The following is an 18,478-nucleotide window of genomic DNA, read 5'->3' as shown; positions in this document are numbered from 1 at the left end:
TCCTTGTCCTGTTTTTTAGTCTTATTTTTTTGTAATACAAAAATCTATGTTCCTGTTAAACTGAGGCTTTTTTTATTTTTTAGCAAAAAAGTATAAAGGTGGCACAGGGCATTTACGAAAATATACTTTGGAAAAAAAAGAGCACTTGCCATCTACATTGAACATATAAGATCGTGGCTCTGCATCAAAACTAAAATTGGCTTTCGAAGAATCTGTCTGTACAATCTGTTAAAGTCATCACAAAGCATTTGGTGTGAGCGTCAAGTCAAACTGTCACTTTCAGATACTTTTAATATATCATTACGTTCTAATTCGATGCCTATTGAATCCCTGGCAGCCAGTGCCCTTTAACACATTTAATTTATGAATATAAATATGTTTAAGGGAGACATAAAAGTCAAAATTAAACTTTCATGATTCAAATAGAGCATATAGTTAGTTCCCCATAATGCATTGCCGTTTCTGAGCCTACCTGGAAAAGCTCTTCAACAAAGGATACTAAGGAAATTAGAAGTAAATTGGAAATCATGAAAATCTAGTTTTTAATTTACTGTCCCCTTTAACAAAGGTGAGATCTCCTGAATTTTAAAGAAGAAAACTATTTTAGAAGTGCATAAAACGTTTTAATGTAATACTTTTCTGCAGTCACACAAATTAATATGCCACCGAAGTATGAACCTTTTCTGAATGTATTAACACTTTCACTACCGGAAATTTTAGAAACAAAAACGCCCAAAAAATGCCGGAGAGTTTTTAGCATTTTTGCTATCACTCAGTTTAAAGAGAAATAAAGCGTTTTTTTATTTGTTGTTTTTTTAGTTTACCCATCAAAACTAGATATATATTATTTTTTTGTAGAAAACCCAAGGTATTGACCCAGACCCATTTTGGTATATTTCATGGCACCATTCTGCCGCAAAATGCGATCATGTTTAAAAAAAAAAAAAAATCGTTAACTTTTTCACAAAACTTTGGGTTTCTCATTAAAATTATTTACATACCGCTTGAGCAGTCACAAAATAGTTGTAAAAGCTTCTCTGGGATCCCTTTTGTTCAGAAATAGCAGATATGCATGGCTTTGCCAATACTTTTTTATAATTAGAAGGCCGCTAACTGCAGTTGTGCACCACCCTTTTAAAATTCCTGGCAGTGAAGGGGTTAATTAGTTAGTCGGCAAGGGTACAATTATTGTAGTGTTGGTATTAACCTTCCACCTCCCTCCCAAAAACCTCTCCCCCCCCCCCCCACTGTGAACCACCATCTTAGGTACTGGCAGTCTGCCACTATGAATTTTTAGGGCTTTTTTTAATTAATTAATTAATTTTATTTATTTTCGGCAGTGTAGGGATCCGCCTCCTTACCCTCCCACCTTCCAGGACCCTCCCAAACTGCTCTCTAATCCTCCTCCTTCCCAATGATCACTGTCATCTTAGGTACTGGCAGTTGTTTGCAAGTATGCAGTTTACCTTAATCTCTTTAGTTAATTAATGAAATAAAAAAATCTGTAGTGTACAGGTCCACCCCTCAACCTCCCCATCTCCATGGGCCACCCACCTGCCTCCCTCCTCCCCTCCCACACCACCCACGGCACCAACACATCAGATATAGACAGTGGCACTGTCTGTATTGGCGATCTATCTTCATCTATCTTCATATAGTACAGGGAACATAATCAGTGCTCCCTTGCCATATGAAGGCAGATGCCTTCTGCCCCTGGCTGCAGTCTCCACTGTTCAGGCAGTGAGACCGTAGCATGCACCTGTGTTGGATGTAGGTGCTACTGGGCAAAGTACTGTGTTGCGTAGTACCTAAGTCAATTTGGTGCAAGGGGTTAACACATTGCTTGCTGTAATTGTTTTTCAATAGTCAAATTCCCTCAACTACTTGCCTTAGTTGGAACCAATACAGATTTGTTACTGGAGTACACAAGATTAGCCACTGTTTTTTTTATATGTTAGGAAAACATGCATCTTATCATATCACCTGCTGAGGCCAGTAAGTATGTGACAAAGCAAGACCGGTAAATTCTGCAGATTTAGATTTTAGATGAAAGGGGGAAAAATAAATAACAAATGTACATTGCAGAGTTGTTAGTTTTTTTACTACTTGTGATTAAATATTTTATATTATAATCTCAAAGTGCGTCATATTCCTTTAATTAAAAAAAAAAAATTGTTTTTCTGAGTTAAAATGCTAGTTTTTATTTTGGATGTTATTTTTTTAACTATTATTGTGTTTTGTTTATTGTTTTGTTTTTAGAAGAATTTGTTATTGATTTTGATAGAAAGGTCAAAAATGAAATGTGCATTGGTGCATTTTACTTTAATATAGGAACATTTTTGCAATATACTTCCACTAGTAAAAATACTTCTAGTAAAAGTTATTACTATTTTTCAGCCGGATACGCGCATATCCTGTGAGGTCCCATGCACCAATATTCAATCACCACACTTCAGGGTGTCAGCAGTAGCTCGTATGTCCCAAATTATGACTTCAGAAGCAATGCACGTCACCGCCAGCTCTCTGAACCTGAAACTGAAAAGCAGAAGGCCAACTCTAATTCATGGGTATAGCACAAATAACAATTGCACTTAAAACTTAAAAATACAAAAAGCATAGCACGATGTGAATATCAAGCAAACCCCTCTTGTGATGATGGTAAATCCAAAAGCTGCCAAATATGATGGCTGGCTGCGTACTCCTGTGGAGTCACTATGAATGGCACAGGTAACTGAAGACTTCCTGGGACACGCCCTTACGTGTTTCGTTCACCATACGTGCAGACTTTCTCAAGGGTTTCAAATGTATGAAACCTTTGAGAAAGTTTGCATGTTTTGTGGGCGAAACGCATAAGGGCGTGTCCCAGGGAGTCTTCCATTACCTGTGGCATTTAGAGTGACTCCATGGGACTACACATCCAGCCGGCATATTTGGCAGGAGTTTGCTTGATGTCACATAGGAGAAACCTACAGTGACTCAGGTGATATGCTTTCGTGTTTTTAGCAAGTGCAATTATTATTTGCGCTATATTTAATTATTAAAGTAGACCCTTGAATCGGCATTGCAGTTCTTCTTATGCTTCGCAGGTTTTTTCTTTACGTGTTTTTTCATTGGTTTTATTTATTGATTGTGCTATACCCTCGCCTATGGCTAGGACTACACTATCAACTGCATTTATTGTTGTATTTATTTAACTGCTTGTGTGCCTTTTATCACCCTTTGTTACTAACTTCATTTATCTTGGGCAGTGGACTATCTGGGGTGGGGACCCTAGACATTCCCTGTTCAGATTTTAGGCAGCATTTGCAGTCATATATTTAACACAAATACTAGTCTCTGGGCTTCCACTTAGCGCTGATTTTTTTTAAACCTCTTCCTATCTTCCTAACCATGCACATTTCATTTTTTACTTTCAAATCCATTTAATAGAGATTTTAAGATACTTGAGGTTAGGAGAATAGCTGTTTCTCCACAACTCGTAGATCAGAGAATCACATGGTAAATCCATCTAGCCGAGGAACCTTTAGAAGCCCTTTTGGAGCTACAGAAGAAACTTTTAGGGCTAGTGAACAAGCATATTTTAACATTTAATCTCATTGTGTCTCTTTTTCTGTGAGCGTCTCTCACTGTGTGTATCTACGTGTGCCTCCATCTTTTTATATATGTGCGTTTGTCTCCGTCTATTTGCCTTTTTCATAGCATTGATACAACCTCAAATGTATTTTTAATAAAACATTATCTGTCTCTCTCTCTCTCTCTCTCTCTCTCGAGTGTCACTTTGGGTTCGTGTCTCTCTGTGAGTAAAGTACAGTACTAAAGTGCAGCTATAATACTCAAAGGCATTTCAAGAAATTTGTTCCTGATCAGTAAATTGTGTTAACAAAACAACTGTTTAAAAGGCTTTTAAAACTTTGGCATACAGAGCTCACCCAATGCACTACTGAGAGCTAGCTGAACACATCTAGTCAGCCACTCTCAAAAGACAAATGTGTGCAGGCAACAATCACCAGCTAGCTCCCAATAGTGTAGGATATGTACATATTATATTTTAATAAAGGATACAAAAAGACAAACTCTTTTTACAAAGGGATTTGCTAAAATTAGAACTATGGGCAAGTGAATGGAAAATGAGATTTAATACGGAAAAATGCAAGGTTCTACATTTTGGAAGTAAAAATAAGCAGGCTACGTATTTTTTAAATGGGACAAGACTTAGCCAAACACAGGAGGAAAGGGATTTGGGAGTAGTAATAGATAACAAGCTAAAGATGGGTGCACAATGCAGGGCAGCGGCTTCAAAGGCTAATAAGATACTAGCATGTATTAAAAGAGGCATTGATTCAAGGGAGGAAAGCATAATTCTGTCATTATATAAAGCCCTGGTAAGACCTCACCTTGAGTTTGGAGTGCAGTTCTGGGGACCGATTGCTAAAAAAGATATTGCAGAACTAGAAAAAGTTCAGAGAAGGGCCACAAAGCTAATAAGGGGATTGGAGAAATTAACCTATGAGGAGAGGCTAGCCAAACTGGGTCTGTTTTCTTTAGGCGCTTGAGAGGTGACATGATTACTTTATATAAATATATTCAAGGCCCATATACAGAGATGGCAGAAGCTCTGTTTATTCCAAGAAAATAGTTTCTGACAAGAGGTCATAATTTAAGGTTGGAGGAAAGGAGATTTAATCTCCTGCAACGGAAACGTTTTTTCACTGTAAGAGCAATAATATTGTGGAACTCATTACCAAAGGAGGTAGTGAATGCCAATACCATAGATACATTTAAAAATAGTCTGGATAAATTTCTGTATATAAACAAAATTCATGGATATGATTGCTAGTATTAAATGGGTCACATTTTAATGGGGTTATTTAAGCTTAACTGGAGCTTTTTGTAAGTATTTTAGATTTGTATAAGTTGAACTCGATGGACTTCAGTCTTTTTTCAACCTTATCTACTATGTTACTATGTATTTGATAATAGAAGTGAATTTAAATGAGTCTTAAAATGACATGTGCTATCTAGATCATGCTAGTTTAATTTTGACTTTCATATCCCTTTAATTACTGATATTTACTGTGTCGGTGACATGTGTACATACATACACATGCACACTGTACATACATATTTTACACACACCCTTTATTCAGTTCATATACAATTCTGCGGATACTATACATGCTGTATGACATTCTTGTTCTGACCCCATCATATCGATACCACAGACAATTCTGTCACATGCACTGCAACTGCTGCTTTGCCGTAGTGTAGATGAATTGACTACAGGCGCACATTTTGGTACAATACAGGGCTAACTCCCTATTATTCTATGTCACATAGCTTGGTAATGCACCTGTAACCTTCTTTATAACCCAATCTGCTTGACCCAAATTTAACCCCCAGTAACCAGAACATAGTGCACCTCACTCAGGTTGAATGATGCCTTGGGTAGTCTCTTTCAGAAAGGTCTCAGCTGCTAGGAGATATCCAGACAGTCTCTTTACCACAACGCCCCTCCCTATCAAAGAACTTACAGTCTTCAGAATATTCTTCCAGCTTAGGAGGGGTTAAAGTGACACTGAACCCAATTTTTTTTTACTCCTATTACCACATTTTCTTCATTCTCTTGGTATTTTTATTTGAAAAGCAAGAATGTAAGTTTAGATGCCGGCCCATTTTTGGTGAACAACCTGGGTTGTCCTTGTTGATTGGACAGCACCAATAAACAACTGCTGTCCGTGGTTTTGAACCAAAAATGAGCCAGCCTCTTAGCTTAGATGCCTTCTTTTTGAAATAAATATAGCAAGAGAACGAAAAAAAATTGATAATAGGAGTAAATTAGAAAGTTGCTTAAAATTGCATGCTCTATCTGATTCATGAAAGAAAACATTTGGGTTCAGTGTCCCTTTAAGTAATGAGTACAAGATTCTCTATTAAACGACTGCTACGTATAGTGATAAGAGGCAAAGAAAAACCTTAAAAATGAAGGCAAACACTAAGAGAAAGTGTAAAGCAGATGGGAGCGTATGAGGCAAAGAACTGCAGCTGCAGGTCCTACCTTGAGGGAGGGAGCGGAGGCAGTCACAGTTAGCACGGCCACAGAGGAATATGTAAGGCTCAGGGCTGGCCCGGTCACCAATAAAGGGCAACTTCTTGATGTGACTGCTGTGCCTGTGCAAGGCGGAGCTAAGGCTCTCTACAGAGGCTGTACATGCGCCAGTCTTCCGTACACTGGAAAACAGATGCGCTGCAGCTTAAGGAGGAGAGGGTTAAAAAGTGCGGATACTGGGCAAAACTCCCGCCATTCTTTTTCATTACCAGCTCAAAATATTAATACATAAGTATACAAAAAGAACAGCCACCTCCCATCTTCCCCAGTCTGCAACCCTAGACACAGCCTAGGGTCTAATACGCTCCTATACTGTATATATTTATATATATATATATACATATACATATATATATATAATACTAATAATGTCTCTTTTTTTCTAAGCACTATACCTGATCGCCAAAGTTTGGCAAACTTGGCACTGCATCCCAGCTTATGCTTTTCAAGTCTGGAAAAGCTGCATTTAGAACCTGCTTCCACATTTGTTGGCTACCAGTTAATTCGATTTCATCAAACCAGGAACTGGTAGAGCTGCGTCTGAAAGAGAACAAAAATAAACAACTAAATTATAAGTGAACACAAAATTCTGTCAAATTCCATCAATCTACACCATGGCTCTGTCAGAAAAATTCTAAATGTCTCACTGGAAAAGGAAATGCATCTGAACAGTCATAAACACAATTTCAACACGCTATAGGAGTAAAACTAAACGAATAGATGCCAGAATCAAAAGATAATCTCTGTCTACAGAATAACTAATATTTCTTATTAAAAGGTTATTTTCCTCGGACGGGTGGCATTATAAGTAGCCGGGTGGGGGAAGTGTAATACTTTGCAATTATAACATTTTCTGCTATTTATAAATGTTATTTAAAAGCTATTCAAAGCAAAAATGAATTGCATAATTTAACATAAATTGATTTCATGAACATATATGCAACAAATATTGAAATAATTTAACCTCTTAATGACCACCGTACCCTGTACATCGCATAGTCGTTGAGGAGTTTACTAGCGCAGCTTCAGCGCTGTACGGCATGCCTCATTTACAGATGTTGGCAAGGCCTGCACTATAAACAAGGCCAGATAAAAGGGTCTGTTAAAGGGACATTGCACACTAGATTTTTATTTGCATATATGTTTTGTAGATGATCAATTTATATAGCCCACCTGGGAGTGTTTTTGTAACAATGTATAGTTTTGCTTATTTTTATTTTTTTTAAATTGTGCTAATTTTCAGACTCCCAACCAAGCCCCAAGGTTTTAGATGTATACTGATGTCTACAGATTCCTACTTGCTTCTGTTTGTCTAATGGGTCTTTTCATATGCAGGGATGGGGGGGTCTTTTCTTGCTTTCTCAGCCCCTTTCAGTTGGTGTCCCAGTCTAACCTCATCAGTGCTAAATTGGGAGCTTTTAATTATGTTTTTAAAAGGTTTTATACTGGATTTTTATATCAGTATCTATGCATATTCTTCTTTATAATAGTGTCTATTACATGCAGTTATATGAAAATTGGTGTATACTGTCCCTTTGATGACTGCTGAGTTACCTGCACGTTGTCAGTCGTTAAGGTGATAATAAGACAAGTTTAGCTTAATATTGGCTTAAATTTTAGCCCGATGGTGTGAACACTAAAAAGCTACTGGGGAGAATACTGTTTATTTTATTTTGCATACAAAGATTAAAGCGCTCTACCAGGAACGAACAACAGCTCATCAGCTAGTTCTATGGCGATTTACTACCCAGGAGCAGCCTCTTTTAGACCAGTGTGCTTTTCACAGAGGAAAACTTTCCTAAAGTATATCAGTCTGATCCCGCCAAGTAAGGTCAGTCCAGCCCCGAAATACCAGTCAATTCTTCTCTGAACAAGGAACATGACAACCCCAGACGATCGTTTCGGCCTCCTATGGGCCTCGTCAATGAGGTGCAGCCACATTCCTCTAAGCACACTGGGCAACTGTTTATTTTATATTATATAGCCATACATTTTTTTATTTAAAAAAATCAAAAACAAATTTTTACTGTTTTTATTTCACATTACATAGAAATGATCTCACTAAACAAGCTGTACTAAATGTTGACGCTTTACTTTAGATGTTGCTTTTTGGAGAGAATTAGTTGAGCCATAAGGAAAACTATTCTTATCCTCTCGTTTTATTCTTATTATGTACTAGATTCTGAAAATTTCTCCTACTCACCGAGTAAAAAAAAAAACAGGAGATGATTCACATTCATAATATAATCATGCCCTCCCCTCTTGCTCATTAAATATATATTTAATTCTATGTTGTCTGTCATTTCTCCCCCACAACAGTGTGTTTAGATTATGAGAAAAACACAAAACAAACCGTAAACCAGAGAAATAACATTGAATGTGAACAAGTTAAAGGGGTAATAAATTCAAAATTAAAGGTTCATTGCAGCAACAAAAGTACACTGTCAAATTTGTTAGAGCATGTAATTTTATCACTAATGACACAAACAATTTGTGTTTAACTGCTACAAAAGCGTTAAAGGAAAAGTCAACTGTCACGCATCGCTATGAAGATTTATATAGTAAATCCAAAATTAGTGTTAATTTAAGTCATCCATTTTTTTAACATCGTTATTAAAAAAAACATTTTAAAGTACCTTTTACACCGCCCGGTTCTATCTCCGTAACTCTGCCCAGCTATAAAAAATATTTTTGTTTTGTAATGACAAATCAGTTGAAATCCATTTTGATTGGTCCCCCACTGGCGTCCCAACAGACTAATTTTACGCCCACCAACCTAAATACGCATGCGTGTCTAAAGAAATTTACGGCCGCAATATATGCGTGTTCATGAGACACGCATGCGCATTCTCTGTTTGGAAGGATTGACGATAGACAGACAACAGATAAGTAAAGAGGGCTGGTAGGGGAGATTGTGTAGATGCGCCTGTTGCAATGTTGGAGAGAGAGCTAACCTTAGAATTAGCAGTTGTAATGTAAGTTATACGAGCATGCTGTGAAGCTCTCTATTCTATAAAAAGCTAAAGCTACATCCTAGCTACCTGTCAGCATTGAAGGCAGACTCCCGCTCGCTCCTCCTAACTTTTACTTGTTGTCGGTCTCACTCTGAATGTCACCTCACCCGGTCCCCAAGTCAGTAGTCAGTGGTTGGGATTGGAATGCCTTCAATGCCGCTCCTGGCGGTGACCCGTTGTGCTTGGCTGTCAGTCATTCCAATCCCACCCACTGACTACTGACTTGGGGACCGGGTGAGGTGACAGAGTGAGACCGACAACAAGTACAAGTTACTAAGGACATTTAGGACATAGGAGGATAGGTAGCTAGGATTTAGATTTAGGAGTGAGCGGCGGTCTTCTTTCCTTCAATGCCTGCAGCTCAAAGTATCGATCGTTTTTCTGCGCATGCGCAAAAGAATATGCCTCACGAGAACGCGCATGAATGTACACGTAAGAGCGGGTGGGACCGGTCTTACGTGTAAAGGAGAGAAATCAGGAAATGATCGGGTGGACGGAGGAAGCATAGCAAAAGGCATGCTATTTAGGATATAAATTACTAATAAAGACAAATCTAATGAACATTAATGGATGGCATTAATGTTGAGGCTCTAAATTTACTTTCACTTTAAACACATAGTTAAAGAACCACTCAAGAGTACTGCCAGGCCCAAGCAGAAAAACGGCTGCTGATCAGCAGTGCTAGTAGCTCGACACACATAGGGCTCTAACGGCATGCAATTTTATCACTATATTAGCCCTTTAACATTAAAGGGAAATGAAACCCAAAAAACATAATTTATGCTTACCTGATAAATTCCTTTCTTCTGTAGTGTGATCAGTCCACGGGTCATCATTACTTGTGGGATATTAACTGCTCCCCTACAGGAAGTGCAAGAGGATTCACCCAGCAGAGTTGCTATATAGCTCCTCCCCTCTACGTCACCTCCAGTCATTCGACCAAGGACCAACGAGAAAGGAGAAGCCAAGGGTGTAGTGGTGACTGGAGTATAATTTAAAAAATATTTACCTGCCTTAAAAAACAGGGCGGGCCGTGGACTGATCACACTACAGAAGAAAGGAATTTATCAGGTAAGCATAAATTATGTTTTCTTCTGTTAAGTGTGATCAGTCCACGGGTCATCATTACTTGTGGGATACCAATACCAAAGCAAAAGTACACGGATGACGGGAGGGATAGGCAGGCTCTTTATACAGAAGGAACCACTGCCTGAAGAACCTTTCTCCCAAAAATAGCCTCCGAGGAAGCAAAAGTGTCAAATTTGGAAAATTTGGAAAAAGTATGAAGCGAAGACCAAGTTGCAGCCTTGCAAATCTGTTCAACAGAGGCCTCATTCTTAAAGGCCCAAGTGGAAGCCACAGCTCTAGTGGAATGAGCTGTAATTCTTTCAGGAGGCTGCTGTCCAGCAGTCTCATAAGCTAAACGAATTATGCTACGAAGCCAAAAAGAGAAAGAGGTAGCAGAAGCTTTTTGACCTCTCCTCTGACCAGAGTAAACGACAAACAGGGAAGACGTTTGTCGAAAATCTTTAGTTGCCTGTAAATAAAATTTAAGGGCACGAACTACATCCAGATTGTGCAAAAGACGTTACTTCCTCGAAGAAGGATTTGGGCACAAGGATGGAACAACAATCTCCTGATTGATATTCCTGTTAGTGACTACCTTAGGTAAGAACCCAGGCTTAGTACGCAGAACTACCTTATCCGAGTGAAAAATCAAATAAGGAGAATCACAATGTAAGGCTGATAACTCAGAGACTCTTCGAGCCGAGGAAATAGCCATTAAAAATAGAACTTTACAAGATAACAACTTTATATCAATGGAATGAAGGGGTTCAAACGGAACACCCTGTAAAACGTTAAGAACAAGGTTTAAACTCCATGGTGGAGCCACAGCTTTAAACACAGGTTTAATCCTGGCCAAAGCCTGACAAAAAGCCTGAACGTCTGGAACTTCTGACAGACGCTTGTGTAACAGAATGGACAGAGCTGAGATCTGTCCCTTTAAGGAACTAGCGGATAACCCCTTTTCTAAACCTTCTTGTAGAAAAGACAATATCCTAGGAATCCTAACCTTACTCCAAGAGTAACCTTTGGATTCGCACCAATATAGGTATTTACGCCATATTTTATGGTAAATCTTTCTGGTGACAGGCTTCCTAGCCTGTATTAAGGTATCAATAACTGACTCAGAAAAACCACGCTTTGATAAGATCAAGCGTTCAATTTCCAAGCAGTCAGCTTCAGAGAAGTTAGATTTTGATGTTTGAAAGGACCCTGAATCAGAAGGTCCTGTTTCAGAGGTAACGACCAAGGTGGACAGAATGACATGTCCACCAGATCTGTATACCAAGTCCTGCGTGGCCATGCAGGCGCTATTAGAATCACTGATGCTTTCTCCTGTTTGATTCTGGCAATCAATCGAGGAAGCATCGGGAAAGGTGGAAACACATAAGCCATCCTGAAGGTCCATGGTGCTGTCAAGGCATCTATCAGGACCGCTCCCGGATCCCTGGATCTGGACCCGTAGCGCGGAAGCTTGGCGTTCTGTCGAGACGCCATGAGACCTATCTCTGGTTTGCCCCAACGTGGAAGTATTTGGGCAAAGACCTCTGGATGAAGTTCCCACTCCCCCGGATGAAAAGTCTGACGACTTAAGAAATCCGCCTCCTAGTTCTCCACTCCCGGGATGTGGATTGCAGACAGGTGGCAAGAGTGAGACTCTGCCCAGCGAATTATCTTCGATACTTCCATCATTGCTAGGGAGCTTCTTGTCCCTCCCTGATGGTTGATATAAGCTACAGTCGTGATGTTGTCCGACTGGAACCTGATGAACCCCCGAGTTGCTAACTGGGGCCAAGCCAGAAGAGCATTGAGGACTGCTCTCAATTCCAGAATGTTTATTGGAAGAAGACTCTCCTCCTGATTCCATAGTCCCTGAGCCTTCAGAGAATTCCAGACAGCGCCCCAACCTAGTAGGCTGGCGTCTGTTGTTACAATTGACCAGTCTGGCCTGCTGAATGGCATTCCCCTGGACAGATGTGGCCGATAAAGCCACCATAGAAGAGAATTTCTGGTCTCTTGAATGGAATGAAGGACACGGCATGCATTTTGAAGTTTTGTTAACCTGTCCTCTGTCAGGTAAATCTTCATTTCTACAGAATCTATCAGAGTCCCCAGGAAGGGAACTCTTGTGAGTGGAAAGAGAGAACTTTTCTCTTCGTTCACTTTCCATCCATGCGACCTTAGAAATGCCAGTACTATCTCTGTATGAGATTTGGCAGTTTGAAAGCTTGAAGCTTGTATCAGTATGTCGTCTAAGTACGGAGCTACTGAAATTCCTCGCGGTCTTAGTACCGCCAGAAGAGTGCCCAGAACCTTTGTGAAGATTCTTGGAGCCGTAGCCAGTCCGAATGGAAGAGCTACAAACTGGTAATGCCTGTCTAAAAAGGCAAACCTTAGATACCGGTAATGACTTCTGTGAATCGGTATGTGAAGGTAAGCATCCTTTAAATCCACTGTGGTCAAGTACTGACCCTCTTGGATCATGGGCAAAATTGTTCGAATAGTTTCCATCTTGAACGATGGAACTCTTAGTAATTTGTTTAGGATCTTTAAATCCAAGATTGGCCTGAAGGTTCCCTCTTTTTGGGAACTACAAACAGATTTGAGTAAAACCCTTGTCCTTGTTCCAACTGCGGAACTGGATGGATCACTCCCATTAATAAAAGATCTTGTACGCAGCGTAGAAACGCTTCCTTCTTTGTTAGGTTTGTTGACAACCTTGACAGATGAAATCTCCCTCTTGGGGGAGAGGATTTGAAGTCCAGAAGGTATCCCTGAGATATGATCTCTAACGCCCAGGGATCCTGAACATCTCTTGCCCAAGCCTGGGCGAAGAGGGAAAGTCTGCCCCCCACTAGATCCGGTCCCGGATCGGGGGCCCTCAATTCATGCTGTCTTAGGGGCAGCAGCAGGTTTTCTGGCCTGTTTGCCCCTGTTCCAGGACTGGTTAGGTTTCCAGCCTTGTCTGTAGCGAGCAACAGCTCCTTCCTGTTTTGGTGCAGAGGAAGTTGATGCTGCTCCTGCTTTGAAATTACGAAAGGAACGAAAATTGGACTGTCTAGCCTTGGCTTTGGCCTTGTCCTGAGGCAGGGCATGACCTTTACCTCCTGTAATGTCATCAATAATCTCTTTCAAGCCGGGCCCGAATAAGGTCTGCCCTTTGAAAGGAATATTAAGCAATTTAGATTTAGACGTAACATCAGCTGACCAGGATTTTAGCCACAGAGCTCTGCGTGCCTGAATGGCGAATCCTGAATTTTTAGCCGCAAGTTTAGTTAAATGTACTACGGCATCTGAAATAAATGAATCAGCTAACTTAAGGAATTTAAGTTTGTGTGTGATATCATCTAGTGTGGATGATTGAAGTGTCTCTTCCAGAGACTCAAACCAAAATGCTGCTGCAGCCGTGACAGGCGCAATACATGCAAGAGGTTGCAATATAAACCCTTGTTGAACAAACATTTTCTTAAGGTAACCCTCTAATTTTTTATCCATTGGATCTGAAAAAGCACAGCTATCCTCCACTGGGATAGTGGTACGCTTAGCTAAAGTAGAAACTGCTCCCTCCACCTTAGGGACCATTTGCCATAAGTCCCGTGTGGCGGCGTCTATTGGAAACATTTTTCTGAATATAGGAGGGGGTGAGAAAGGCACACCGGGTCTATCCCACTCCTTAGTAACAATGTCAGTAAGTCTCTTAGGTATAGGAAAAACGTCAGTACTCGTCGGTACCGCAAAATATTTATCCAACCTACACATTTTTTCTGGGATTGCAACTGTGTTACAATCATTCAGAGCCGCTAATACCTCCCCTAGTAACACACGGAGGTTCTCAAGCTTAAATTTAAAATTTGAAATGTCTGAGTCCAGTTTATTTGGATCAGAACCGTCACCCACAGAATGAAGCTCTCCGTCTTCACGTTCTGCAAACTGTGACGCAGTATCAGACATGGCCCTTGCATTATCAGCGCACTCTGTTCTCATCCCAGAGTGATCACGTTTACCTCTTAGTTCTGGTAGTTTAGCCAAAACTTCAGTCATAACAGTAGCCATATCTTGTAATGTGATTTGTAATGGCCGCCCAGATGCACTCGGCGCTACAATATCACGCACCTCCTGAGCGGGAGATGCAGGTACTGACACGTGAGGCGAGTTAGTCGGCATAACTCTCCCCTCGTTGTTTGGTGAAATATGTTCAATTTGTACAGATTGACTATTTTTTAAAGTAGCATCAATACATTTAGTACATAAATTTCTATTGGGCTCCACTTTGGCATTAACACATATAGCACAGAGATATTCCTCTGAATCAGACATGTTTAACACACTAGCAAATAAACAGCAACTTGGAAATACTTTTCAAAGTACTTTACAAATAATATGAAAACGAACTGTGCCTTTAAGAAGCACAGAAAATATTATAACAGATAAAATAATTAAGTTATAGCATCAATCTTTGTCAGAATATACAGTTTTAGCAAAGGATTGTTCCCCTCAGCAAATGATAACTAACCCAGGCAGCAGAAAAAAATACACAAATAAACGTTTTTTATATCACAGTCAATACAGTCAGCACAGCTCTGCTGTGAATGATTACTTCCCTAAAAAAAAAGACTCTTGAGATCCCTGAACTCTGTAGAGATGAACCGGATCATGCAGGAAGAAAATGAACCTCTGACTGAGTTTTTCTGATGCATAGTGAAAGCACCAAAATGGCCCCTCCCCCACACACATAACAGTGAGAGGGATCAGTGAACTGCTCTAATTTAAATCAAAACTATTGCCAAGTGGAAAAAAAGTGCCCAAAACATTTCTTCACCCAGTACCTCAGAGAAAAAAACGTTTTTACATGCCAGCAAAAAAACGTTTTACCTCAATAATTAATTGTCATTTAAAACCTATTGCAAGTCCCTGCAAAATAGGTTAAGTCTATGTATACAGTTTAAAAGCCAGAGAAGTACCACTTCCCAGAAAACTGAAGTGTAAAATATACATACATGACAGCCTGATATCAGCTACATCTACTGCATTCAAGGCTGAGTTTACATTATAACGGTATGGCAGGATTTTCTCATCAATTCCATGTCAGAAAATAATAAACTGCTACATACCTCTTTGCAGATTAATCTGCCTGCTGTCCCCTGATCTGAAGTTTACCTCTCCTCAGATGGCTGAGAAACAGCAATATGATCTTAACTACTCCGGCTAAAATCATAGAAAAACTCAGGTAGATTCTTCTTCAAATTCTACCAGAGAAGGAATAACACACTCCGGTGCTATTATAAAATAACAAACTTTTGATTGAAGATATAAAAACTAAATATATCACCATAGTCCTCTCACACATCCTATCTAGTCGTTGGGTGCAAGAGAATGACTGGGGGTGACGTAGAGGGGAGGAGCTATATAGCAACTCTGCTGGGTGAATCCTCTTGCACTTCCTGTAGGGGAGCAGTTAATATCCCACAAGTAATGATGACCCGTGGACTGATCACACTTAACAGAAGAAATTTGCTTTCATGATTCAGATAGAGAATACAATTTTAAGTAGCTTTTCAGTTTACTTCTATTATCAAATTTGCTTAATTCTCTTGGTATCATTTGTTGAAAGAGAAGCAATGCACTACTGGTTTCTAACTGAACACATGGGTGAGGCAATGACAATCTGTATATATATGAAGCCACCAATCAGCAGCTAGAACCTAGGTTCTTTGCTGCTCCTGAGCTTACCTAGATAAACATTTCAGTAAAGGATAACAAGAGAAGGAAGCAAATTAAATAATAGAAGTAAATTGGAAAGTTGTTTAAAGTTGTATGCTCTGACTAAATCATGAACGTGTAATTATGACTTTACCGATTAAAACAAAAATACATTTCCAATTTACTTATATTATCACATTTTCTTTGTTATAGAGAGTAAACCTAAGTAAGCTCAGGAGTGTGCATGTGTCTTTACCACTCTATTGCAGCAGTGTTTGCAACCATGTATAGGACTGCTTCAAACATTGTTGCAAACACTGCTGCCATAAAGTGGTAAACACACGTGCACACTAATGAGTTTTAATATCAGGTAAATTCAAAAGGATGATAATCTGCCAACTGATCTTATTAAAAATAAGGGTAGGGTAAATATTACAATATTTCTATATGACTTTATACCACAAATAATCTAATATATGTACAATTAGATGGCGTTAGCAATACTGTAACAGTCTCTAGAGCAGTGTTTTTCAACCAGTGTGCCGTGGCACACTAGTGTGCCGTGAGAGATCCTCAGGTGTGCCACGGCAGACTGACAACAGTGTGACATATTTTTTAAACTTTGCTTGTTTTTTACTCCCAGTGCAGGGGTAGTTTGTAGGAGGCATGGCATAACAGCACAATACATACAGTATGTGTGTGTTCGTGTGTATGTGTATATATATATGCTGTATTAGGCTACAATGTGTGATTTTTTTAAAATTTTGGGATGGTGGTGTGCCACAGGATTTTTTAATGTAAAAAAGTGTGCCACGGCAAAAAAAAGGTTAAAAATCACTGCTCTAGAGACTGACATGGAAATGATAAGTTTCCTGTTTTTGTTTTATTTTATCCACGTGCAGTGAAATAGAATTCGACCTCTGGTCTATAAAAGCATGTGAATTTGTTTATCAAGGGTAGCCGTTTTAAATGGATAAATTAGTTGTTCATTGGGCTTCTGAGGAACTGGCCATTTACAAGACGTGAAACGTGTTAAGTACCCTTTCATAAGTTGTTTTTCTTTTTTAAATAAATATTTTTTATTTATTTTTATTGAATTCTGATGTCCATTGTTTCCTAAGAGACTTGATCTGTGCAGAGTGTGGCACATTAAAGGCTTTTTTTACTGTGCATAATTAAAAGAAAAGTCTAAAGCAAAAATGACATTTATTTGTTATTTTTGTATTACTGACAGTAGCTTCCATTAGGGTTGATCCCAATCTATAGTTTGATCATTATCAGCATGTTAATTAATGGCTGCAGATTAGTAGTTTTTTTTTTTTTTAAAGCTGACACATTCAGAATCAGCCATTTTTATTATTTATTAGCAGCACTTTATTCCATGATCAGTCTGGTGAAAATGTCCCTGTACCTAAAGGGTGATTGTCTTGCTTCGCCAATCATATTTATTAAAATTCTCGATAATGAGGACATTTTAAAACACCAGACAACACTTTTCTCATTATCAACTAGTATCTCAAAAGGTTTGAGAAGGTAACATTGTTTTTGGCCACACACAAAATACACTGACATTACCCCCATAATATTACATGACATTAGGAAACAACTTCCCCCAAAACAGATACAAAAAATGCTACCTCCTCAATCAATTAAAGATAAAACAATATTAATAAACACTTTTAATCCCGTAAAAAGACACATATGGTTTTGGAGGTCTTTCAACCTGTGATATAAATAGCTAAATCCGCCAAATCACCTTGATGTTTCTCATCAACGGTGCACATTTCATTTTTGGATTAAATGGACATTTCGGTCAAAACTGAAATGCACATAGATTAATTACATATTAGAATAGAAACCTATTTGAAATATACTCGTAAAAGTTATCACTGTTTTAGTTCTCTCTACACGTGCATGTGAAGCATAGCTGGATATTCTCAGTGCACCAGCATTTTAAATACTGCATCTGCTCAGAGCACCAGTGGGGCATGTGTCATGTCAGCAATTAACAAATTGAGTCATTACCAGATGGTACAAAGTACTAAGGGCTCTCTCAGACAAGTGCTGTGTTTAAAATGCTGGTGCACAAATCATACTTAAATACACTTTTGAAACAGTTACAGATTTTATTAGAATCACTTTTGATAATACATGTATATTATAAAAATGCTTCTGTTCAAAACTGAAATGCATCCATGTGAATTCCAAATTTGGCTGGAATTTACCTTTAAAGGGACAAACAACACCAGAATTTTTATGATTTAAATAGATAATCTCTTTATTATCCATTCTCCAGTTTTGCATAACCAACACAGTTTTATTAATACACTTTTTTCCTCTGTGATTACCTTGTTTCTAAGCCTCTGCAGACTGCCCCCTTATTTCAGTTATTTTGACAGACTTTCATTTTAGCCAATCAGTGCTGGCTCCTTGGTAACTCCACGGGCGTTAGCACAGTGTTATCTATATGGCATACATGAACTAATGCCCTCTAGTGGTGAAAAAAAATCAAAATACATTCAGATAGGAGGCGGCCTTCAAGGGCTAAGAAATCAGCATATGAGCCTACCCAGGTTTAGCTTTCAACTAAGAA

General features: G+C 39.0%; 1 protein-coding gene across 1 annotated transcript in view; it reads right to left on the bottom strand.

Moving 5' to 3' along the window:
* FAAP20 (FA core complex associated protein 20) overlaps nt 1-18,478 on the bottom strand; it is a 51,320-nt gene that overhangs the window by 17,375 nt on the left and 15,467 nt on the right. Inside the window, exon 3 of the mRNA XM_053689867.1 lies at nt 6,502-6,646. Within this exon, the coding sequence (XP_053545842.1) occupies nt 6,502-6,646 (145 nt within the window). The remainder of the gene's footprint in view (nt 1-6,501; nt 6,647-18,478) is intronic.

This window comes from Bombina bombina, chromosome 8 (genome assembly GCF_027579735.1).
Source record: "Bombina bombina isolate aBomBom1 chromosome 8, aBomBom1.pri, whole genome shotgun sequence".
Classification (NCBI taxonomy): Eukaryota; Metazoa; Chordata; class Amphibia; order Anura; family Bombinatoridae; genus Bombina; species Bombina bombina.
The sequence above is the reverse complement of the archived record's forward strand: the minus strand, read 5'-3'. Positions and strand labels throughout refer to the sequence as shown.